Raw genomic sequence first — 25,643 nt, forward strand, 5'->3', positions numbered from 1 at the left:
GTCATAGAATATGTGTCTGCATTTACATCATATAGAGCTGAGTTTACATCATTCTGGTTTTGAAGAAGTCCCGTCCTTGACTGCTCAGGGATTACTGTATGAGTTCTCAGAGATTAATTTATCCCACGGCCTCTGCCACATGGCCAGCCCTCTCTCCTTCAACTGTGATGGCAGTGAGCTATATCTATGGTAGATTCGTGGTTACTTTGTCAAACAAACTTTTCACGACTACAAATTAAGAACTTGGTAGTCTCCGAACCCAATCACCCATACGCTAGCTAGCTATGTTAACAGCCATGAGAGATGAAACACTTATTATCCAGAGCAAACAGAGGTAATACCATAGAGATACATGAAATACTATTACATTGAAATTCTCTAAACAACTCTTGACCTCACCTTATGGAGTTGATGGCCAGCTCCTTGAGAGTGCCCAGGTTAGCCCTCAAGCCACCGATGCCCACAAACACCTCATAGAAGTCATAGGAAAGTCCAGTGGTCCCAAACAGGGACGGGTCATCAGAGCTGACCACCATGGGGTGGCCCTCAGACATCAGCACAGCTGCAGGGTGGTTCCTTAGGTCGGACACCAGCTTCAGCACCTGGCCATTGACACACAGGGATTCAGGGACGGCAACACTGATTTAACTCAATGGACTAATGACAACTGACACAGAGAAATCTAGAGTTACAGTTAAGATTAACTTTACTGTCATCAAACTGAAATACCCTACAGTGCAGCTTTTTTATTTAACCAATGGGAATTAGTTAATATTATGATGAGTACTGACAGACAATGGCATTTACCTGGTTTGAGATGGGGCATACTTCCACGGCCACGTTGTCTTTCCTGGAGAGCTCCTTTGCCAGTGGGTGGTGTGCCAAGGCATACCCATTGTCACGACTTCTGCCAAAGTTGGTTCCTCTCGTTGTTCGGGCGGCGTTCGGAGGTCGACGTCACCGGCTTTATAGCCATCGCCGATCCACCTTTAATTTTTCCATTTGTCTTGTCTTGTTTTCCTACACACCTGGTTTCAATTCCCTCAGTATTAGACGTGTATATAACCATCTGTTCCCCCCCATGTCTGTGTGGGGAGTTGTCGTGTATGTGCACGCTAGACTGGTTTGCGCTGGGTTATGTCAACCCATTTTGTGTTTAGTGTTCTTAGTGCCTTGTGTTTTGTGTTTTGTTCTCCGAAATAAAAGGCTCCTTTGGCTGCCCAACTTATGCTCTCCTGTGCCTGACTCCCTTACAGCCAGTTACGCATACCTAACACCCATTCTCAATACGTGTGGTGTTGAACAGTAGGGCATCCAGAATGCTTTCATCCACTTCAGTGCCCTCATGGTCTGCGAACGTATGAATGCGTGCACACACACACACACGTTATACTATAAGTGCATCACATTAATATGCAGATACCGTAGATTTGTTTTTGTTCATTACACAATTGTTTTAAATCAATCATCCTATGCTTGCCAGTCTCTCCTGCATGAAAGAAGTATGGCAGCGTGACTCCAAGCTCTGCAGGTCGAGAGCTTGACAACCTAAAACCACAAAAGAACAGTTCACTTTACAAGGTATGTCAAATAGACGGAATGTAATAAATACGTTTGTAAACATTGTATTAAATCAGGAAATTGTTTGTGTATTTATTTTCAGTAATGAGTGGACATAATGATTGGTTCTACCCCTCAAAAGAATTCTCACCAGGTCGAATCCTGCAACAAACTCTGGGAAATCCTTCTGCATCTGAATGGCCTCTTTTACAGCTGCTTTAACATCAGACACACTTAGAACCCTAAGGTGCACACAAGGGCAGTGCCAATCATTCTATTGTTTCCATTGCAACATGCTAGCTCAGTCAAGCACAGATAGAGTGTCCGAAATGATTATAAATAATTATGTCTGTACTGTACCTAGGGACAGAAATGATGAGTTGAGCTCCCAGAAAGCCAGGGTGTTCAGCCACAAACTGGTGAGTGCCTTCCTGATAAGTCCTCAGGGACCAGGCTTTATCATGGTTGCTTCCAGCTCGTATTTCTGCAGGATGTGCAGAATAAAAACAGTTCAAAACTCCAAAAACCCTTGGGGGAAGAAAAAAAATATAGCTATCTAAAATAGCCTAGGTAACATGTAATTCCAGCCCACTACATTTCCCAATATACTTTCAATTAAGGTCCACAGTACGAACCCTTGATAGCCCAGTTCTTAGTTCCAGGAACGTGATGTTGTCATGAAATAGCTGTTCTAAGCCCTTGTAGAGAAAGTATTTAAACACAGGAGCGTAGCTGACCAGCCCAGCCATGGCCACGAATGCCATCTCAAACCTCTCCCACACTGCATCCTGGCTCGGGTAGGTAGTGTTTGGATCATCATTGGATAGTGTGAGGTTTTGCATCAAGCTGGAAAAACATCCAAAAAGATAAACTACCCTTCCATGAATAAGAAAGTTGTCTTTTTGCTACTACATGTGTTCATTCACAGACGCCTATTTGTATTGCTTGGCTTTGATGATATAGTGGACTGTCTGTAGGATCCGCCATGTTGGCTCTCAAGGTCTTCAACAGTTGCCAGTAGAGGCAGTATCAGGTAGAGAAGACGAACCGTACAGACCTGCCCCATGTGAAGCAGATGTAACAATGGGGCCTGTATGTGATGTTCTTCACCAGCCAATCAACCAGGGATGAGCTGTGGATGTGGGGGGCTGCCCCTGTGACCCAGCATAGAGAATGTACTAACCATACATAAATCGATGGAAAAGATTTGTAGGGAGGTGGGACTGTATTACTGTGTTACCTTTGGGCATCATTTGCAGCAGGCTAAAGATGGGACTCCTATGGATGAGGCGCCGTGCCTTGAAGAAGTGAATGGCAGGAGGGAACTGGGCTGCAGCCATCTCTTCTTCTTTTAGCTTGTGAAGGTTTGTGTCGAGCCGCTGCTCTGCCCCTGTCAACTGCACACGGCCTCCTGTCTGCCTGGAGGCCTCCTGGTGCAACATCGTCTCCCTCTTACTGGGGTCCGGGGTCCCGTCACATACTGTAACACAGCACATCACAGCTGCCAACTGGAGGGTGATGTTATAGTTCCCTCTAGAGGGCAAAACCACCTTGTCCTGCAGTGTCATTGGAGGTTGGAAGAAGCGGCTGTGGAAATCCTTCTTGAGGAGGCCACTCATTCAACTAAATATTACATTTTATTCAACAATGAATAAAGACTTTTTCAGAAATTGTAATTTAGAACACAAGGTACTACTGTAAACCTATACGCTGATGCTGCAAGAGAAAATAGCACCAACGGATAGGGCTGCCGTGCTTCATGCTCTTAGGAAACATTACAATATTTAGTTTATGTATTATTTCTTACATTATTATCCCAGGAATTTGTGTTATTACATAAAGCCGGGGAGAACTTTTTGAAATCAGAGCGGCGGCAACTCACCAGCATTCCGACAAAGAATATGACAGTCACTTAATTTTTTACATATTTTGCATTTCTCATCTCATATATATATATATATACAGTTGAAGCCGGAAGTTTACATACAATTAGGTTGGAATCATTACAACTCATTTTTAAACCACTCCACAAATGTCTTGTTAACAAACTATAGTTTTGGCAAGTCAGTTAGAACATCTACTTTGTGCAAGTAATTTTTCCAACAATTGTTTACAGACAGATTATTTCACTTATAATTCACTGTATCACAATTCCAGTGGGTCAGAAGTTTACATACACTAAATTGACTGTGCCTTTAAACAGCTTGTAAAATTCCAGAAAATGATATCATGGCTTTAGAAGCTTATGATAGGATAATTGACATCATTTGAGTCAATTGGAGGTGTACCTGTGGATGTATTTCAAGGCCTACCTTCAAACTCAGTGCCTCTTTGCCTGATAACATGGGGAAATCAAAAGAAATCAGTCAAGACCTCAGAAAAAGAATTGTAGAATTGCAAAATTCTGTCTCCTAGAGATGAATGTACTTTGGTGCAAAAAGTACAAATCAATCCCAGAACAACAGCAAATGACCTTGTGAAGATGCTGGAGGAAACAGGCACAAAGCTACCTATATCCACAGTAAAATGAGTCCTATAACGACATAACCTGAAAGGCCGCTCAGCAAGGAAAAAGCCACGGCTCCAAAACCGCCATAAAAAAGCCCGACTACGGTTTACAACTGCACATGGGGACAAAGATCATACTTTTTGGAGAAATGTCCTCTGGTCTGATGAAACAAAAATTGAACTGTTTGGCCACAAACATAACGTTTGGAGGAAAAAGGGGGAGGCTTAAAAGCCAAAGAACACCATCCCAACTGTGAAGCACGGGGGTGGCAGCATCATGTTGTGGGGGTGCTTTGCTGCAGGAGGGTCTGGTAACTTTACAAAATAGATGGCATCATGAGGTAGGAAAATATGTGGATATATTGAAGCAACATCTCAAGGTATCAGTCAGGAAGTTAAAGCTTGGTCACAAATGGGTCTTCCAAATGGACAATGAACCCAAGCATACTTCCAAAGTCGTAGCAAAATGGCTTAAGGACAACAAAGTCAAGGTGTTGGAGTGGCCATTCCAAAGCCCTGACCTCAATCCCATAGAAAATTTGTGGGCAGAACTGAAAAAGCATGTGCGAGCAAGGAGGCCTACAAACCAGACTCAGTTACACCAGCTCTGTCAGGAGGAATGGGTCAAAATGCACCCAACTTATTTTGGTAAGCTTGTGGAAGGCTACCTGAAACGTTTGACCCAAGTTAAACAATTTAAAGGCAATGCTACCAAATACTAATTGAGTGTATGTAAACTTCTGACCCACTGGGAATGGGATGAAAGAAATAAAAGCTGAAATAAATCATTTTCTCTATTATTATTCTGACATTTCACATTCTTAAAATAAAGTGGTGATCCTAACTGACCTAAGACAGGGAATGTTTACTAGGATTAAATGTCAGGAATTGTGAAAAACTGAGTTTAAATGTATTTGGCTACGGTGTGTGTAAACTTCCGACTTCAACTGTATACACTGTATTCTATCCTATTTCACTATATCTTAATCTATGCTGCTCCAACATTGCTCATCAAAATATTTATTCTTAATTCCGTTCCTTAAATTTAGATTGTGTGTATTGTTAGACGTTACTGCACTGTTGGAGCTAGAAACACAAGCATTTCGCTACACTCGCAATAACATCTGCTAAACACGTGTATGTGGCAAATAAAATTGGATTTCTAAGAACAATGAAACACAGCACTGAACAGGAATGTTCAGATAATCATACAATTTGAATCAAACAATTGAATGCAACCAACGTTTACATTAACAAAGCATACTTACAAATGAAAAGCAACAGAAGCAAAGTATTGTACACTTCCCTTATTCACTTTTTTCTTCTTAAGGGTGTAAACCTCTCTCAATAAACTACCCCAGTACTATGCTATTTAGTCTGAGTTGACGGGCTCACAATACCATTGTGGTATACCCACTTGTTTAATGGTTGTTGCTAGTCAGCAGAATGCAGACCACAAATGTAGCATGTCATGAGATTATCTGGAGGGGCCATGGATGATTCACTTCAATAAATAAGAGACTATAGTGCAACTCCTGTCACCAAAAAATGTGGCACGATAGAGAAATCGGTGTAAGTCAAAAAAGAGCCGGCAACTGATACTATCGATTTAATCTTTATAACATTTTCACAATAACCTCTTAAATGTTGACCCTTCCTTGTTTCATGATACAACAGCAAAGACATATCAATAACTTAATTGGATTCAACAAGGACATAGTTGGTCTTCAATGTTTTTCCAGCATCACTTCATTTAAATTGTGATAGATGGGAGCAAATAGTCAATGCTCTATGCAATGTTGTATAATATTTTTTCATGAGAGGAAGATGTTATTAGATGAAATAAGGAGCCGATACAAGATGCATTGGCTACAATAGACTCCCACAGTGGAGCTGTCATAATACCCATAAAACCTAACAGTCAAACAATGAAATGGTTCCAATAATTTCCCCACCATGTTTTCCCCTTAGGTAATTTTAGAAACACTTACAATAAGGGCTGTATTTCTTGTAGGCTTACCATGGGTTGGCGGTTTGTTAACCATGTACATTTCTGGGACAAGGTGATTTATCAATATATTCAGCTCTATTTACTCTCAAATCCGAGATTCTTACATTTGCCTAGATTCGGCAGTCTCGTCCCGATCATCATGGCATTTGTAGTTCTTTATTATAGCCACATTTGAATTTCATTTTTTTTTTTAGGTTAATACATTGATACAAGTCACCTTGTCCTAGAGAGATTTACAGTTATCAAAACGTCCTGCCAGGGTAAGCCTCCATGAAACACAGCCCTTATGAGTGTTTCTAAAAATCCCATATGGGAAAAATGTATGGTGAAAAAACGATTGGAACCATTTCCTTGTTTGACTGCTAGGTTTTATGGGAATTATGACTCATACTGTGGTACTCTATTTCTCTCATGCAGCCTGATCCAATCAGACTGAAATGATTACTGTCCAGCCAATCATAATAAAGATGACTGCGGTGTGTAAACCAAGATCCCAAGGGGAGCAGCAGATCTATTACCACTGTGCAAAAGTTGCTCCTCCTACTCACATCTGCAATGAAGTTCAACTTTTATACTGTCCCAAGATGCACAAAAATACAATAATACATGACAAAACGGTGCCTTCTCCATTTTTTAACTGCGTTTTTGGAATTCTTCACAGACACAGCAATGGTAATTTTCACACAACAAAAATAAATAAAACTCCTCTTCAAGACGATGGGTGGAGACACTCAGTCCAAAAACTTGCGGTTCTGGTTCTGACCAAAGAGAGCCACTCGAATCTCAGGCATCATCTGAGCAGAAAGACAGACACTGGATTAGTGCCAAGCTGAACCTCATGAAAAACAGGGCCAAACTATATCTGAGAATTTGCAGTACAATCATGTGCAAAACTTCACACAGTGTATACATCTAAGGAATCTTGGTAAGCCGATAGCTTCATGCAAGGATATTCACACTGTTGGTTGTTTATATTGGGAAAATGTCAATTAACTAGATGTGCTAGCTGTTCATAGTGCCACTATAGTTCCTGAGAGACTGTCCCTGTGCCCTTACCTGCTGAGCCATGAGGTCCAGTCTGCTCTCTAGGGTGTTGGACACCTTGATCTTCCCATCAGCGTTGTAGATTTCAATACCTCCAGAACTGAGAGACACACACAAACATATTTGAATTAACTCATGAACCCTTGACTTACACCTTAGAAAGACCACAGAAGACAATTATTTTCAATAACGTGTTAATCAATCAATACTAATTCAAAGTAAAAACCTATTTGAAATGAATGGGTTCACATTGAGACAAGGGACTGTCCTCTTACATGTCTGGAGACAGGAAGTTGTCCTGGTCGATGCGAACCTCAATATTGTTCTTCACTGCTGCTTTATAGCTGGGAATAGTCTTCTGGATAGCCGCCTGAATAGGAATACAACATATGAATCATGCATCAACCCTGTATACAAGGAAATACACTTAGAACAACATTGAACTGTTACCAAGTGAAAAGGATCATTCTAACCTGAAGCACCTGCAGGTCCTGTTTACGACAGCGGATGGTCACTTTGGTCTCAAGAAGCTGATAGAAACCCTAATATTAAACAACAGAGCGACAGACACATTCAAAACAGTTGCATCAAATAAAGTGAAACTCACCGCACAATGCCTTTGACCTAAACAACATGCAGGCCTATGTCAATGCATACTGACATGTTTGCATGAGTGTAACTGATAGACGCTACTGAATGTAAAATGTAACATGAATGTAGGCCTAGAGTAATAGTTCTTTCTGTTGCTCTCAGCGTTGTGTTCTATTGGTCTTATTTTACATGCATGTCGTTCTCCTTGAGCTGTTCTTGTCGATTTATGTCATGTTTTATGTTCTGTGTGGACCCCAGGAAGAGTAGTTGCTGCTTTAGCAATAGCTAATGGGAAACCCAATAAAACACTAAAACTGTGTCAGTGACAAGTATTGCATTATTACAAAAAAGGCCTCACCTGCAGAACCAGCCCGTCCATCAGTGCTGGGTACCTGGCTGGGTCCTTGGCTACGTTGGCCAGCCGTTGACGCGCCTCGCTCAACATTTCCTGAGTGCACACATTGAGGGTTAGCCTATTATTTACATGGAATGCATTGCTGTAGCAGAACATCATGCCTCTGGCTGTGTTTGAACAAAACAATATTCCAGCCAAGACAAATTAAACTTACTGAAATCATGTCGTCGCGAGCCTTTAATACCTTCAGACGAGCCTGGTTCATCAGGTTAGACATTTGACTGCAGAGGAAGAGAGGTAAGTAAACCTGTGGCACAGGACCACATCACAAGTCCAAGCAGTTGTAAGTTAAAGCTACTGTAACATATACTGTGCTTGTTACAATGAATGAGCTGCTGAATGTGACTTCAAATTTAGAATACTTAAAAGGAAGTTGTGTGTCAGACAAATTCCTCGTCAGAGAAAGAAGAGATTGAGGAAGTCTCTGAGGGAGCTGAGAGACTAGCAGCAACACTGCCTGAGCTGTAAAGAAAAAGAGTGACTAACATTTTCTTCTGCTGCTCGATCTGCTTCTCTTTCTTCTCGTAATACTCCATGATCTTCAACCTCTGGGTCTGCACCAGACGGCCCTTCTCGATGTTGAACTCCTCTTCCGCCTGCAGGGGGAGACACTTGTCACTCAGAGCATGCAATGAGGAGGCCCTGTCTTTATGAGGATACATTTTAAGAAGCATTGAACCAGTAGAACTGTTAAAAGGTACTAAAATGATTGCTTTAATTCAGTAAATTCTCATGTCTTAGGGGAGTGATCATGCTTTCTTATTTCAGTTGAACGTGCCTATGCAAATCTTTTGAGTTTGTGTTTGCTGAAAACACACTGTGTATGTGTTGAACTATGCCAGTCACTTGTGAATAAGCACTGTACCTTGGCATCAATTTCTTCTGCCTTTTCATTGGCCTCCTGCTCAATGAAGGCCATCATGTGTTTGATCTATACAGGGGGATAGAACAGCGTGAATTAGAGATGATTTGACAGTATAAGACTCACCACATTAGGCATGCTTTCCAAGTCATGTTTCATACTGAAGAGAGTCAAGAGGCAGACTTAGAAAGCTTCATTGCTCTGTACATTAATTAACCTCTCTTTTGGTTCAACCATGTTGTGTGGAATGTATATAGCTTACATTTCTGTTTCATCATTTTCATCTAACAAAACATGTTTCTAAACCATAAACTACAGAGGGAAATGTAATTATGAAGCCTCCTAATCTATTCTACTTTATATACAGTGCATGAGAAGGGTTGGTGAGACAAGACACCCAGGATCACTCAAGTTCCTCTGCTGACCATGGGTTTTACCATCATGTGACCATATATTGCATCTCTACCTCACAAATACAGCACTGAGTAAATGTATTGTGCAATTAGATGTCTCAATTAAATGTATTAACAATTAAACATCCTAATTATACTAGACATTGTGATTGTATTTTAGTAGAAGTATCTCTGATTTATTTTCAAGGACAACCTTGGCATAATACAATCACAATTATGCTCCTTACAAATATACAGTTGCAAACATTTATAATTGGAAAGGAAAAATGCCTCAATATAGCAGAAGTTGGATTAAGGTTAAAAGGCTGTAATTGCAATGTACCTGCTTCTGAACGTCGGCATCGCTGAGCGCCATGGTTGCAGCAGTCTAGTATCTTGTTTCCTTGAATAACATATAAACACCGTGATATAAATACAATAAATGCAACATGGTTTTCAATATTGTAAATCCTTTAGTGCGATGTATCAATCAATTCATTAAATACCAGTGAAATACAGCCAGGAATGTATGGATTAATCGTTGTAGTCGTGACTAAAGACGTCTACGCTGGATCAGCTGATTTTCAACGTCACATGATGTTTACTTCCGGTCTCACCCACCAGTAACACGAGTGATGAGCAGACACTACTGACACTGTATATCATGCCTGCTACGTTAAATTAGGGGTATATATTAACAAAAACGAGTGAGTGCAGTGGATACATTTGTAAAATATCTAATAAACAGTGGTGGAAAAAGTACCCAATTGTCATACTTGAGTAAAAGTAAAGATACCTAAATGACTCAAGTAAAAGTGAAAGTCACTTGTACACAAATGTACTTAAGTATCAAAAGTAAAAGTATAACTAATTTCAAATTCCTTATATTAGGCAAACCAGACGCCACCATTTTCTTTCACACTCAAACATAATTTACAAATGAAGCATTTGTGTTTGTTCAGTGAGTCCGCCAGATCAGAGGCAGTAGGGATGACCAGGGATGTTCTCTTGATAAGTGCCTGAATTGGACAATTTTCCTGTCCTGCTAAGCACTCAAAACGTAATGAGTACTTTTGGGTCTTAGGGAAAATGTAAAGAGTAAAAAGTACATTATTTTCTTCAGGGATGTAGTGAAGTATAAGTAAAAGTAGTCAAAAATATAAATAGTAAAGTAAAGTACAGATACCCCCCAAAAATACTTAAGTAGTACTTCAAAGGAAGTATTCAACCCCTTTGTTATGGTAAGCCTAAATAAGTTCAGGAGTAAACATTTGCTTAACAAGTTCCATGGACTCACTCTGTGTGCAATAATAGTGTTTAACATTGTTTTTTAATGACTACCTAATCTCTATATCACACACATACAATTATATGTAAGGTCACTCAGTCGAGCAGTGAATTTCAAACACAGATTCCACAAAGACCAGGGAGGTTTTCCAATGCCTCGCACAAAAGGGAACCTATTGGTAGATGGGTAAATATAAAAAAAAGCAGAATATCTCTTTGAGCAGGGTGAAGTTATTAATTAAACTTTGGATGGTGTATCATTACACCCAGTCACTACAAAGATAGAGGCATCCTTCCTAACTCAGTTGCCGGAAACCGCTCAGGTATTTCACCACGAGGCAAATGGTGACTTTAAAACTGTTACAGAGTTTACTGGCTGTGATAGGAGAAAACTGAGGATGGATCCACATTATAGTTACTCCACAATACTAACACAAATATTATAAAAACATACATCCTGTTTGCAATAAGGCACTAAAGTAAAACTGCAAAGAATGTGGCAAAGAAATTAACATTATGTCCTGAATACAAAGTGTTATGTTTGGGGCAAATCCAACACAACACATTTCTGAGGACTATACATATTGTCAAGCATGGTGGTGTCTGCATCATGTTGTGGTATGCCTTTCATCGGCAAGGACTAGGGAGCTTTTTAGGATAAAAAATAAACAAAATAGTGTTGGGCACAGGTAAAAAAAAACACAAATATACACTGGAGTTGGTTACCAAGATGACATGTAATGTTCCTGAGTGGCCTAGTTACAGTTCTGACTTAAATCAGCTTGAAAAATCTATGGCAAGACTTGAAAATGGCTGTCTAGCAATGATCAACAACCAACTTGACAGAGCATAAAGAATGTTAAAAAAGAATATTTCGCAAATATTGACAATCCAGGTGTGCAAAGCTCTTAGAGACTTACTCAGAAAGACTCACAGCTGTAATCATTGCCAAAGGCAGACACTTCCAGATGGCAGACAGTCATTCACTGTGCTGTAGAAGGAAAGAATCCAGAATGAGTCAGAACCAGAATGGAAACTCTGTGCTATTTTTAACATGTATTGACTCAGGGGTATGAATACTTACGTAAATTAGATATTTCTGTATTTCATTTTCAATACATTTGCAAACATTTCTAAAAACATGTTTTCACTTTGTCTTTATGGGGTATTGTGCGTAGATGAGAGAAAAACATATATTTAATCCATTTTGAATTCAGGCTGTAACACAACATAATGTGGAATGAGTCGAGGGGTATGAATACTTTCTGAATGCGTGTATTCAATTAAATAAAGCTGTCAAGCATGGACTTTTCACTGAAATGTTTTCTCAAATGTTAATATGTTAAATTATTTGATACATAATTGTAGCTAATATGATAAAAATGAGAAGGAAATCAATTGTGGATAAAGTCAACATCAGTGGAGGCTGGTGACAGGAGCTATAGGAGGATGGGCTAATTGTAATGGCTGGAATGGAATGAAAGGAACGGTATAAAACACATCAAACATATGGAAATCACATGTTTGACTCTGTCCCATTTATTCCATTCCATCCATTACAATGAACCCATCCTCCTGTAGCCCCTCCCACCAATATTTATTTAAAGGATTTTCGTAATAATCCTCAGGAAAACATTTGCACGCTGCAGACTGACTATGTAGTCAATGGTGCAGACCATGGTGCTTGCCAGTAGATGATGCTAGAGGGTTAGAGGAATTCCATAAAAATAGCACAGAGTTTCTATTCTGGTTATGACTCAGTCTGCATTCTTTCCTTCTACAGAACAGTGAATGACTGTCTGCCATCTGGAAGTGTGTCAGAAAACTTTGGCCAACTGCCTGTGACAGCACTACCCTCTCTGCCTCCTCTGTACTGTTAACTATTATGCCACTCAGAGGTTTTTCACTGACTTACAGCTAGTTATGTCTACCCAGTGCAAGACAATAGGCATAATAGAAGGCAGAGCTATTTTACCAAGCTGGCACAATGATGAAGTATTCAATCACTTTGCATGCTGCAATTCTATAGCAGCCTCTTACAAATGGAATATATTTATTTTTCCCTCCATAAAACATGCATGGCCACATTGTAGCCAACTGTTATGTCATAGTCTGGGCACTGGACAGGGGATGGAGAAAGAGAGAGTGGGAGAGAGAGTGGAAGAGTGAGATAGAGAGGGGGGGGGGGGTAGGCTCCTGTGTTCTGTGGAGCAGCTGGTAGTCCATTGCTAACTACAGCGTGTATGTCACCCTCTCTGTCGCTGTGTCCTCAGCCCTGACTTTCTGTCCGAGTGCACGTCTCTTACTCTATTTCAACATCTGTCTCTCACCTACAACTTTCAACACTTTACAGAGAAGAGCCAGGTAAGAAAGACACTTATTTTATTCTGCTCTTAATTAATGGAATGCAAGGCCGCATCACAGGATATCTTGTTGTTGTTGTTTTAGGGCAGGGCTCCCTTACTCTGTTCTTGGAAAGCTACCATCCTGTAGGTTTTTATTCCAAACCTAATCGAGCACACCTGACTCTAATAATTAGCTGGTTGATACGATGAATCAAGTTAGTTACAACTTGGGTTGGAGCGAAAAATCTACAGGAGGGTACCTCTCTGGGAGCAGGGTTGGAGAGCCCAGTTTTAGGGGAATTGTGGTGTGTGAGTGTATACTACTGTAGTAGTATTAGTAGGACATAATAGTACACACAAGTAGTAGTAATATATGTAGTTGAGGGGAGAGGGCCTTGTAAAAGCTTGCTTTGTTAAACCAATATAAAAGCCATTTATATCAGCCATCATGGAGCTCTTTGATGTTATGAAGGGCACAACTCCAAGAGGTTTTAACCTTGTGTACCACCTGTCAACGTAAAGAAGTCTGTTTCTCCGGGTGTTGTTTGGTGGTTGTCATGAGTAACTGATTAAATCAACAGGGGCAGGACTATGTTCGAAGTCTTGTGTCCAGCTAACTTGTCATTGACATCAGAAAATACTAGCTTCTGTGCGGCCTTTCCTCGAGTGTGTGTGTCTGTGTCCGTACGTCCCTGTGTATATGTTTGTGTGTGCACATGCGTGTGTGTGTCTGTTGTCATGTGTCTGTTTCTAGAAATCCAATCGGATAAGATCATCAGATGGTTCACGAGGGGCTGAGAATGTCTCGTTTCCTCTGTCTGACATTCAGACTGACCTTTTATCTCTGGGGCTCTGATATCATGACCATGAGTCTCTGACATCAGTACCATGGGTATCTGATACTATGGGGAAGAGAACAAACCTGGGTTCAAATACTATTTGAAATCATTGCAAATACTTTATCTGGGTTTGATCGAAGTTTCCTGGCGCAATGGAGCCAATAGAATAGTCGCAAACGTGCAAACCTCGTCCATTTAGCACTCCAGACAGACAAGACCAAACACTAAATGTATCTGAAAGATTTCAAATAGTAATTGAACCCAGGTCTGGAAAGGAGTGGGACTCCACATTATAGGGATTTGTTTTAATTAAACTCTGTGGGGGTTAAAAGCCATTGTCAGGGGTGGATCATTGGAAACCTATAAATCAAAGAGTGAATGAGTCTTATTGGACAGATTTAGCAATTAATATGCTTTAGAACAGGTACTGTACAATAACCTTCCACATAAACACGTTTGTGGATATCTGCCTATAGGTCTGCTCTGTGCCTTGCAGGGAGAGTGTGATCACCATGTCACTGGTTCCCCTTGTGCCAAAATGCCTAGTAACATACACCTGGCAGGCCTCGATGTTAGAGAGAGGGCAGCTTTCTCGGCATGCTTACAGCTTACACTCAGCTTTAGCCAACAGATATTTAATCCACGGTCTCTGCTGATGTGCCTCTCAGAGACAGTCCATCTCAGGACAAACACACAATGCGTTCTGTAACCGTGCAGAGGAACACAAGTAGCACGGCACAAGTGCATGAGCTGTTTGATCATTCAATGTTGATCAAATCAGGAAATATTTATCGTAAACATGGATAAAGGTGACCTCTATGTCCTCTGCCACTGTGGTTCTATGCTTTTTCATTATGTAATAAACAGCTCTGACTTGATCTCAGTGTTTTGACTCTGTGCCTGGGATGAGATTTACATGCATCCATAATGATTAATCAGGGTCACTCAGTGAAGGACAGATGTATTCAATCTTCAATATACAAGGAATGAACAATTACATACAGGTGGCATTTAAATGGAAATGATGGACTGAAAGACAAGGGGACAATAAGAGGGTGAGGAGTGGGTGTTGGGGGAATACAGTGCCCTCGAAAAGTATTCAGACCCCTTGACTTTTTACAAATTTTGTTACGTTACAGCCTTTTTCTAAAATGGAATTTAAAAACATTCTATACACAATACCTCATAATGACAAATACCTTATTTACCTTAAGTATTCAGACCCTTCAATATAAGACTTGAATTTTCAGTTTAGGTGCATCCTATTTCCATTGATCATCCTTGATATGTTTCTACAACTTGTTTGGAGTCCACCTGTAGTAAATTCAATTGATTGGACATGATTTGGAAATGCACACATCTGTCTATATAATGTCACACAGTTGTCAGTGCATGTCAGAGCAAAAACCAAGCCATGAGGTCGAAGGAATTGTCCGTAGAGCTCCGAGACAGGATTATGTCGAGGCACAGATCTGGGGAAGGGTACCAAAACAAATCTGCAGCATTGAAGGTCCCCAAAAACACAGTGGCCTCCATCATTCTTAAATGGAAGAAGTTTGGAATCACCAAGACTCTTCCTAGAGCTAGCCGCACAGCCAAACTGAGCAATCTGGGGAGAAGGGCCTTGGTCAGGAAGGTGCCCAAGAATCCGATGGTCACTCTGAGAGAGCTCTAGACTTCCTCTGTGGAGATGGGAGAATCTTCCAGAAGGATAGCCATCTCTGCAGCACTCTACCAATCAGGCCTTTATGGTAGAGTGGCCAGACAGAAGTCCCTCCTCAGTAAAAGGCACATGACATCCCACTTGGAGTTTGCCAAAAGGCACATAAACACTCTCAGACCACGAGAAACAAGATTCTCTAGTCTGATGACACCAAGATTGAACTCTTTGGCCTGAATACCAAGCGTCACGTCTGGAGAAAACCTGGTACCGTCTCTACAGTGAAGCATGGTGGTGGCAGAATCATGCTGTGGGGATGTTTTTCAGCAGCAGGGACTGGGAGACTAGTCAGGATCGATAAAAAGATGAACGGAGCAAAGTACCGCGAGATCCTTGATGAAAACCTGCTCCAGAGTGCTCAGACTGGGGCGAAGGTTCACCTTCCAACAGGACAACGACCATAATCACACAGCCAAGACAACGCAGGAGTGGCTTTGGGACAAGTCTCTGAATGTCCTTAAGTGGCCCAGCCAGAGACTGGACTTGAACCTGATCGAACATCTCTGGAGACCTGAAAATAGCTGTGCAGTGACGCTTCCCATCCATCCTGACAGAGCTTGAGAGGATCTGCAGAGAAGAATGGGAGAAACTCCCCAAATACAGGTGTGCCAAGCTTGTAGCGTCATACCCAAGAAGACTTGAGGCTGTAATTGCTGCCAAAGGTGCTTCAACAAAGTACTGAGTAAAGGGTCTGAATACTTATGTAAATGTGATATTTCAGTTTATTTTATTTTATATAAATTAGCAAACATTTCTAAAAAATCTGTGTTTGCTTATTATGGAGTATTGTGTGTAGATTGATGAGGGGGTAAAGCAATTGAATCAATTTTAGAATAAGATTGTAACATTACAAAATGTGGAAAAAGTCAAGGGGTCTGAATACTTTCTGAATGCACTGTATTTTTCGACCTCTAATGTTTTGTGCAAGTGCAATGCGTTGTGTCCTCTGTTTTCCTGTGTGAGACATTTTCAATGACACAACTGCAGTACTCCATTCATGCTGGGTTTGTAAAAATCCCTTCTCCTCTATATCCCCACCCTCGACCACACGTCACGTCATGTGAAATCTCTGGAATAGCTTCCGCTCCTGGCTGAAATGGAAATACATATGTAGGGCTTATACATAGTCAGACATGTGAGGGCCAGGCTATACATAGAAAAGAATGCTGCAACACGGAACAGAGGGTGCTACTTTTTCCACACAGAACTTGATCGGTCCACGTCACTGAAGGACATCTTCTAATATGTTGGTTAACCTTTTCCAGGGACCACAGCTATGAGATAGCCTAGTCCCAAATCGGTTTGTGCTCTTGCCAACTCTATTGCTGCCATTTTCAAGCCAAACAATTCCATAAGTAGTTGGCAAGAGAGCAGAAACAGACCCTATGAGATTCTGTGTCATTAAAACACACAATCGTTCTAGCAACTATTAAGTAGTTATAAAGGTTTTATATTCAACTCACTACAGTTGATTAATTTATTGTTGATTTTATGTTTTCATGTTAATGGTTGGTTGTCTGTTGTGTCTCTCTAGTGGCCGGTTTTCAGTCTGGAGGGCAAGGTCCCAGCAGTGTCCAGAGGGGATGACAGTGGTGAGGTCAGTTCCCTGTCTGGAGAGCAGAAGCCTGATTGGCTGGGCCTTGCCACGCTGCAGCTGAGCCAGGGAGACAGTGGCGGGTCTGGCCCCTGGCAGACAGAGAGCAGCCTGGTAGAGTCCTGGTCCACCGTGGGAGACATGATGGACACAGAGGACACCAAAAGCCTGGACAGCAGCGACGGAGTGGTCCACCTAGCTGAGGAGCACAGCGAGAACCACTCCTCCATCTCCGACATGGTCCACCTAGAGCGGGAGGAGGAGGAGATGCTGGCAGAGGAGGAGGAGGAGGAGGACGGGAGCCTGGGGGAAGAGGAGGAGCTGCAGGCCAGTGTGATGAGTGTGCTTGGGGGAGAAAGAGAACTGGCTGAGCTCAGGGAAGAGGAGCTGGACACCCAGGAATTATTACCTTCATCTGAGGTGTCAGCTGACCACCAAGAGACTATGGATTTAATGATGTCTGTGGCTGAGGAGCTATTTGTCCAAGAGGAGCCTGCTGAAGTATCCCACGCCACCACCGTCTCTATGCCCATGCCAGTTTGGAAGCTAGAGCCCCCCTCTGCCTCCTCTACTCCTGTCCCCTCAATACCTACACTAGCTGAGTTACATTCAGAACTCCAATACTCTATGCAGGAGCAGCTCCACCCTCCCCCGGTCCTAGGACCAGGAGCACCACAGCCACCAGATGAGAGACAAACTAACAGCCAACCAGAGTCCTCGGTCTCGCTCCACGCTGCCCAGGAGACACAGGAAATCCCACCAGTGATGCAGGAGGTTCCGCCAGAGAAGACAGAGGCTGAGCCTGCTACATGGCTCCCTGCCACTGAGCTACCTGTGCTGCTGTGTGGGGGCGCTGCAATGGTGGCTATTGTGGGAGTGTTAGCTTATGGGGCTGTGGCCTACTGCAGAAAGTAGCAAACCCCTAACCTGTGAGCCCCAGCAGCCATATAACCCAGGTCGTTTCAAATCTACTCTAAACTATTCCACCAAGTACATACTGGACTTTACACAATGCATTTCTTTGCATCTATGTAGTATTATGAAGGTTGGTTGCATTTTTTATCTATTTCCTGTGCTACCTCAGTTCACGGAAGTGCTCAGGAGATTTGGAAGAGCAAGAATTTTGGTTTCTCTGTAAATTCACAGGAAATTACACTTTTAAAATATCTGAAAAAGCAGATCTTTGTTTGTTGTTTATTTTTTGTCCCCGTCAATGCACTATAAAATAAAACCGCACACACGCACGCCCGCCCACGCACACACACACACACACACACACACACACACACACACACTAATTATGACTATAGTTGATCCACTTCAAGGGGTATTGTATAATTGCTTGTTCTGTGTCACTGTGGGCAAACTCAGTGACTATGTTAGTTTTTTATCAAATGTATTAGTGGATATTCATCTGTATAGTGACTCAGCTACAAATCAGCAAAGGGCCAAAGCTTATGTAGCAGGTGTGGATATCTGGGTTTACAGTAATGACTCTGCACTGCCCTCTGGTGCTCAGTTTGCTGTCTACACACTGTAGAGATGGATTTCCGGTTTAACATGGCAGATCAATAAAGGTATTCTGCAAGCCCTAGAGAATTGAATGCACTCAGATTGCTCCAATATTTTCCGACATTGGCCGGTGTGGGGGAAATAGATTTGATAAGCAAATGTCCCTTTGCCATTTTTATTCCTTGTGAAACACACTATGGTTACTTTCTGGGAAACATTCCCAACCTTAATTCTCGCTCTGTTATAAAAAGTAATACATTTTAACACTTTCTATGAAGTACATACATATACCGTTTTTTCTTTGAACTGAAGGCTTGACTAAATTAGATGTATTATTATAGTTTTCTGACATGGTGTGATGTGTCTTTACTACCTCCTAGTGGCCATGTGTGGAACAGTTTTTCCTGTTGTGGATATAAATTATAAGTGACTCATGTTCACATTTCCATGTCCATGGATTCACTGGCTAAAACTTCAAATGGAAAGAGTAGAAATTACGTTATTAATTCTGTATTATTTCATTTGAAATGATATCTAAAACAATCTCAGAGATATACATCACATTATTTTCTATATAGTACATGTGATTAAATTTTCTCTATGCATGTTGGACCACAAGCCAAACGTTATCTACACTGTTGACATTGACTGTCTCAAATTCATTCATTCTCCGTTAATAGGAACCAGTGGCATCTACAGTTACTTTGATATAGTGAGAGAGAAATACATTCTTGCAGAACAAAAAATGATACAAAATAACAAAAGAAACTCAACATCCATAATCTAAATATATGCCCTGACCATAACATGATCTCACTGATATAGTATTACAACCCTGTTGCCTCACAAACTTTATTCCACAGATCTAATCTGTGTCAGTGGCTTTAGTACTTCTTGATTTTCATTGAGTGCCAGTAAATAAAGAAGTTGAATAGGTGTCGACCGTGTTGCGGTTACACTGCTCTTCCCTCATTGGTGTTGATATAAATAGACCTTTTCAATAGAGCCTGCAGAGAAGGGGAAGAAAAATGCTTCTTTGTTTGAAGAGATAAAGCGCCCTCATGGCTGCTTTATGATTAAATGTAAACACCTTGGCACAGACACGCACTCATACACACCCACGCACGCACAGAACGCTCTCAGGTAAATATTTCAACCCCATTCTTCCTGCTATGGGTTAATTGTTAGAACTATAGCTGTGATGTTGTAATCAAAACATGTACTTGATCACAATCTATACAAATACATTTAGTAAATAGAGGGAGTCAAGGGAGCCTGCATTATTGGTTGCATGGTTGTTGTTTTTGATTTATATTTGACTTTTGACAGAAGTTTGACCATGTTAATGTGTGCAATGGAAAGAAAGCTAGAGGGGGAGAACGTTTAGGTACTGTGGTTTCTAGCATTCGAGCAATGCTAGTCACCGAGAGAAAACCCCACACAAGCACACGCACATCTATACACACGCACACACATAAATGTAAATGTATGGTCTAGTTCAGTGAGTGTAGACAGCGGTTTTACAGTATATGCCATTGTGTAGGCTAGGGATACGGATAGATATAATCTGTGCATCTTTATTGCATTGTGTCCATAATCTTTTAATCTACCCATCCAGGCAAGATCACCGCTGTATTCACACTCAGCGAACCTGAAAGGGGAACTTCAGAAGTCAATCCGTTGATATTTAAAACGTATGTTGGCAGCATCTAAGAAATGAACTTCTCAAAAATCCCTTGTTTATTTGGAGAGGGAGGAGTTGGGATTTGCGGACAAGACAAATACTTATACTTGAACTATGAATCATTAACGATAGCTTTTATGACATAATGCATAGATCAGTTCCACAGTTCCAGTCAAGCAACACATATCTATTTATAAAAAATTGTGATAGCTGTACAACATATGGTTGCAACAGTGACCATATGGTGTGGCCCACATTGATTTACTGAAATATTTAATAATTATGTTAATCATCTCAAAAAGGTTCAATCTATGTAATTGACTCACAGCAAGTTATAGTTACAGTACTTATGTATTGTATTTTTATTATTTTTATCATCACCTAGTTTGTTTAATGCTTTGAAGTATCAAGGGTGAAAATGAAATCAACAAATGCTGTTATTGTGGTGAGTACATTAGCAATCCCTAGTGGTTCAGAGGGTGCAATCACGTTACACAAGGTTTTAACAGGTGCAGATGATTCCATTATTAGAATTAGGGAAGTATGGTTTTTAATCATTTACTTTTCAGTCTCCTGCTGAAATCAACACTCATCATGCACACCTTATTGTGTTTGCCTTAGGCATACAGTAATATCCATTACACGTCAGGATAAATCAGCAACATTGTATCAATTCTAAAACCAACAGATTGCTAATCTACTGAAATACAGATCAACTATTTACCAGACATGATGCAACACTTTTCACTACTTTTGATAGATCAGGAGCCATCCCGTGTGTCCATAATAACTTATGTGAAAAAACTATGAAAAAAGGCTAGATGGGCTAAAGGCTACATGGAGCTTATACTCAGGCTTTAGAATGGAAAACTAATAGGGTTTTTATCACTTGATGTCAATGACTGCAGTTTGGTTACAGATACAGTGCCTATAGAAAATCTACACCCCCTTGGATTTTCTTCACATTTTATTATGTTATAAAGTGGGATAAAAAAATTATTGAATTGTACTTTTTTTGTCAACGATCTACACATATTCTGTAATGTCAACGTGGAAGAAAAATTTAATTAAAAAAAAAGAGGAATGAAAAATATGATTAGATAAGTATTCACTCCCCTAAGTCAAAGCATGTTAGAAACACCTCGCGCAGCGATTACAGCTGTAACTCTTTCTGGGAAAGTCTCATAAAAGCGTTGCACACCTGGATTGTGCAATATTCCCACATTATTCTTTTCAAAATTCTTCAAGCTATGTCAAGGTATCGGGGATCATGGCTAGACAGCGATTTTAAAGTCTTGCCATAGTTTTTCAAGCAGATTTAAGTCAAAACACTCACTGTATTCTTGGTAAGCAACTCCAGTGTAGACTTGGCTATTGTCCTGCTGAAAGGTGAATTCCTCTCTCAGTGTCTGGTGGAAAGCAGATGAAGCAGGTTTTCCTTTAGGATTTTGCCTGTGCTTAGCTCCATGCTGTTTATTTTCATCCTGAAAAACATCCCCGTCTTTGCCAATGTCAAGCATACCCATACCATGATGCAACCACCACCATGCTTGAAAATAAGGAGGCAGTTACTCAGTGATGTGTAGGATTTTCTACAAACATAAGGTATTGCATTTAGGCCAAAAGTGTATTCCTTTGCTGTGTTTGTTTTCTTCAGGATTACTTTAGTGCCTTGTTGAAAACAGGATGCATATTCTGTATATTTTATTCTTCTTTTCGCTCTATCATTTAGGTAATTATTGTGGAATCACTGCAACGTTGACCCCATCCTGTTTTCTCCCATCACAGCCATTGAACTCTGTAGCTGTTTTAAAAATCAGCAATGGCCTTTTGGTGACATCCCTAAGCAGTTTCCTTCCTGTCCTCAGTTCAGTTCAAAAGGACGACTGCATCTTTGATGTGTCTGGGTGCTTTAATACATCATCCACAGCATTACTATTAACTTGACAATGCTTAAAGATATATTCAATGTCTGATTTGTTATTGTTGCCCATCTACCAAACACTGACCTTCTTTATTAGGTTTTCAAAAATCTCCCTGGTCTTTGTATTTGAATATGTGCTTGAAATGCAACGACTATATTTTAGTTATTAAATTTTATTAATTTGTAAAAATGTGTAGAATTTTCTTTTGACTTTGACATTATGGAGCATTTTGCATAGATCAATGACAAAGAATGACAATGAAATCTATTTCAACCCCACTTTCTAGCGCATCATATTGTGAAAATAAAGTGAAAGGGAGAGTAGACTTTCTATAGGCTCTGTAAGTGTTAGCCACGTCAGACAATACACTTAAAACACAGAAGATATAATGGAAATTATATACACATTTCCCCCAGCAGTTCAAGGGTCTCAGATTTCAATTTACAGGAAAGTCTATATTTACTGAAGAGCATTTATGATAAGACAATATGTATGTTAATTAATATCTACCCAGAAATGCTAATTAGAATGCTATTGGAAGATATTCCTGGATAAATTAAGTCATAAGAGAGGTTATTGTTGTTCATGTGATCTTCATGTGATCTGATCTAGTAACAGTGTGAAAGAGTGATTGTGGGAGGTGTATCTGATCTGCTCTTCCAAAAAGAGAAGTGTTGCCAACCACGAATTGACGTTGACACATTTAAATCGACCAATCTCTTTATCTGACACTTTGTTTTAGCCGAAAGGTGAATATTGGGGCTTACACCACTATATATACACCTGCACAAGTACATCCATCTCACACAGACAGTGGTCAGACACTGCTTGCCTTGTCTGAAGTTTACACTCAAATATACAAAATGGTGAGTCATGACGGATTGAAGATCAATTTAGTTTAATTTTAAATACATTCCATGTTGTTTTCGAATAAGGCATTTATTCCTATTCATTCTGTAGCTTAACTTTTCTCCTAATTACGACATTGTAGTTGATTGCATGTTATTGATGTTTTCCTAGAGCTCACTGGATAATGACATCAACCAGCACTTCCAGGATGCAATTGATGTGATTCAACGGCACTCTGACGATCCGTATTGTGATACAGGTAAACTTACACTTCAAAACTCATTCCAGAAAACCAGATTTAAATCTGAACGCTAACAATCACCATCATTATATTAGGCACGGACATTATTGTTAATATTTTTTTTGTATTGAGCATGTCAGAAAAATTATTCAATACATTTTAGTCTCATTGGTTCTGGCAGTGAAGACTATTCAATGACTATATTTTTCTCCCTCTACTTAGAGTATAAGTACTTTGAGCCTCCAATGCGATCGAGCATAATGTGCTGCTACCCCATCACCCACCCTTCTGATGTGCCAGGGCCATATGACTGGAATGAGCAGACGGTGAGCGTACAGAACAAGTGGTTGTGTTTTACCAGTATAGTACTATTGACTGACTTCTCCAAGTTTGCACAACTGTGATGTAAGGTTACAGTACATGTATGTGTCATGTCTCATGTGGATGTGACTGACCTGACCAGTTTGTCTCTCCTCGTCCTGCCAGTCATGGCCTCATGTTGTTCCTTACGGCTCACTGGGTCCATCTGTAACCATGGACTACCCCCAGTTCTACTCCATCGCACCGCCACCGAGGAGCGGCAAAGGTGAGCAGTGTTTGGCCATCAGCGATGAGTGTTGACAATGTCTGTAAGAGATGTCAGAGCACAACTACACATGCTGGAATTGAACATGTTTCTACTACCTCAGATTTTTGATTGGCAAGTATCAAATTGACATCGTTACAACTGAATCTCTGCCTGTTTATGATTTTATTATAACTAAAGTCAACCTTTTCATCTCATCAGGTCGCAAGAAGCTGCGTCTTTATGAGTACCTGCATGAGGCTCTGGGCGATCCCAACACGGCTGACTCCATCCAGTGGACGGACCGTGGCAGCGGCACCTTCCACTTCATCTCCAAGAACAAAGAGAAGTTGGCCGAGTGCTGGGGCAAGCGCAAGGGCAACCGCAAGACCATGACCTATCAGAAGATGGCACGGGCGCTGCGCAACTACAGCCGAACGGGCGAGATCGTAAAGGTGCGCCGCAAACTCACCTACCAGTTCAACCCGTCGATCATCCAGAGGCTTGGGGGCATCAGTCACGTCATTCCCCCCGCCGGGCACCCCGGGGCTGGCCACCCTGGGCGGGAGGTGCTCCTCCACCAGCAACATGCCCCAGCTGAACAGGCTTACTATGGCTCTGCTGCTGCACCTGACTGGCACAACTGGTATGGACATTACTCCCTCCAGGGAGACTGTGATCTTGCCACAAGCTTCACTTCATCCACAGTCACCAAGGCGTGAACTCAGGTAATGTCACTGTGGAAAATAACAGAGGTTAAAAGCTGCTTTAGCTAGCTGTCAATTCATACGGCTACTCCCTCATTCTTCTGCGGGGGCCTACAACTGGGCCTTGTTATGCAGCCATTGTGTTATGGGGGTCAGGAAACGTAACGAAACATAAAGAAATGTAAAAATGTTTACTCTCCGTTAGTTATGCCATTTAAAAGAAAATGTAATGACCATTGATCAGGTATTGTGGATCATTGAATATGTAAATAATGAAAATATATCAACTTTTTTTACCTATGAGAACTGTGAACCAGTTTACAAGCCTTCGGTGTGGGTACTGTACATGTAAAGGGAAATAACTACAATGTTGGATTCAAATAAGAACATGTATTACTGCATGTCATTTTGTAAATAATGAATTTAAATCCTTTGTATCTCACACACATTGATGTATTTTAATAAATCATTTTTGTATCATTTGTGTTTGTACTGTGTATATGGTTTTATTTTAGGCAATGAATTATTCATCACTGCATCAACACTGACTTCAACACTGACTACATAACCGTGCTATTCTTGCTTACCTAACAATGGCGAAAATGTCATGAGTTCCAACAAGTGTCCCATCCTTGTTGTGTCCTAGGAAAAAAAGAGGAAAAAAAAGAGAAAACCATGAACTTTGTTGAATGAGCCAAATATGTCTGCTTGTGCAACGGCAATAATAACACTGTCTACCCCTCACTCACAATTCCCCATCAATCCACACTCTGTAAGACATGAACACAAGGTGTATCGCTATCCCAAAAGGCAAACCATTGTGATAAGTGCTGTTTTCCTGTCAAGAGAGCCCATGGCTGCTCTTATCTTGCCCAGCGGTGAGGATGTGGTCAGTCCTGGGAGACAGTGCTTCTCTGGTGGTGGTCATTGTTCCTGTGGTGAAGGTTTATTTACGGTAGTTGTGGTGAGAAGTGCAGGCCAGGCGATAAGCA

General features: G+C 40.9%; 3 protein-coding genes and 1 pseudogene across 3 annotated transcripts; 2 read left to right on the top strand and 2 right to left on the bottom strand.

Moving 5' to 3' along the window:
- Positions 1–84: 84 nt before the first annotated feature.
- LOC110490764 lies at positions 85–3,179 on the bottom strand (annotated as a pseudogene).
- Positions 3,180–5,664: 2,485 nt separating this feature from the next.
- On the bottom strand, positions 5,665–10,046 carry LOC110490415 (V-type proton ATPase subunit E 1). Its single transcript, XM_021563798.2, has 10 exons — positions 9,890–10,046; positions 9,727–9,786; positions 8,995–9,060; positions 8,616–8,725; positions 8,284–8,350; positions 8,073–8,162; positions 7,597–7,665; positions 7,399–7,493; positions 7,136–7,223; positions 5,665–6,873 (listed from the first exon to the last, which is right to left on the bottom strand). The coding sequence occupies exons 2-10, from the start codon at positions 9,757–9,759 to the stop codon at positions 6,811–6,813; spliced, it is 681 nt and encodes a 226-aa protein (XP_021419473.2). The 5' UTR covers positions 9,760–9,786; positions 9,890–10,046; the 3' UTR covers positions 5,665–6,810.
- Positions 10,047–12,861: 2,815 nt separating this feature from the next.
- On the top strand, positions 12,862–18,346 carry LOC110490416 (bcl-2-like protein 13). Its single transcript, XM_021563799.2, has 2 exons — positions 12,862–13,034; positions 17,109–18,346. The coding sequence occupies exon 2, from the start codon at positions 17,310–17,312 to the stop codon at positions 18,081–18,083; it is 774 nt and encodes a 257-aa protein (XP_021419474.2). The 5' UTR covers positions 12,862–13,034; positions 17,109–17,309; the 3' UTR covers positions 18,084–18,346.
- A 4,166-nt stretch (positions 18,347–22,512) lies between these two features.
- Positions 22,513–24,898, top strand: LOC110490417 (transcription factor Spi-C-like). Its single transcript, XM_021563800.2, has 5 exons — positions 22,513–23,155; positions 23,310–23,397; positions 23,602–23,705; positions 23,866–23,965; positions 24,167–24,898. The coding sequence occupies exons 1-5, from the start codon at positions 23,153–23,155 to the stop codon at positions 24,664–24,666; spliced, it is 795 nt and encodes a 264-aa protein (XP_021419475.1). The 5' UTR covers positions 22,513–23,152; the 3' UTR covers positions 24,667–24,898.
- Positions 24,899–25,643: the final 745 nt, after the last annotated feature.

This window comes from Oncorhynchus mykiss, chromosome 15 (assembly GCF_013265735.2).
Source record: "Oncorhynchus mykiss isolate Arlee chromosome 15, USDA_OmykA_1.1, whole genome shotgun sequence".
NCBI lineage: Eukaryota > Metazoa > Chordata > Actinopteri > Salmoniformes > Salmonidae > Oncorhynchus > Oncorhynchus mykiss.

Bases quoted from the DNA above. Each gene is read 5' to 3' on its own strand.
- LOC110490415 (XM_021563798.2), bottom strand. From the start codon at position 9,759: ATGGCGCTCAGCGATGCCGACGTTCAGAAGCAG. The intron at 9,061-9,726 runs GTACATTGCAAT...CCCCCTGTATAG, and splicing joins ATGCCGACGTTCAGAAGCAG to ATCAAACACATGATGGCCTT. The intron at 8,351-8,615 runs GTTAGTCACTCT...CTTCCTCTGCAG, and splicing joins ATCGAGCAGCAGAAGAAAAT to TCAAATGTCTAACCTGATGA.
- LOC110490416 (XM_021563799.2), top strand. From the start codon at position 17,310: ATGATGGACACAGAGGACACCAAAAGCCTGGACAGCAGCGACGGAGTG.
- LOC110490417 (XM_021563800.2), top strand. The intron at 23,706-23,865 runs GTGAGCGTACAG...TCGTCCTGCCAG, and splicing joins ATGACTGGAATGAGCAGACG to TCATGGCCTCATGTTGTTCC. The intron at 23,966-24,166 runs GTGAGCAGTGTT...TCATCTCATCAG, and splicing joins GCCACCGAGGAGCGGCAAAG to GTCGCAAGAAGCTGCGTCTT.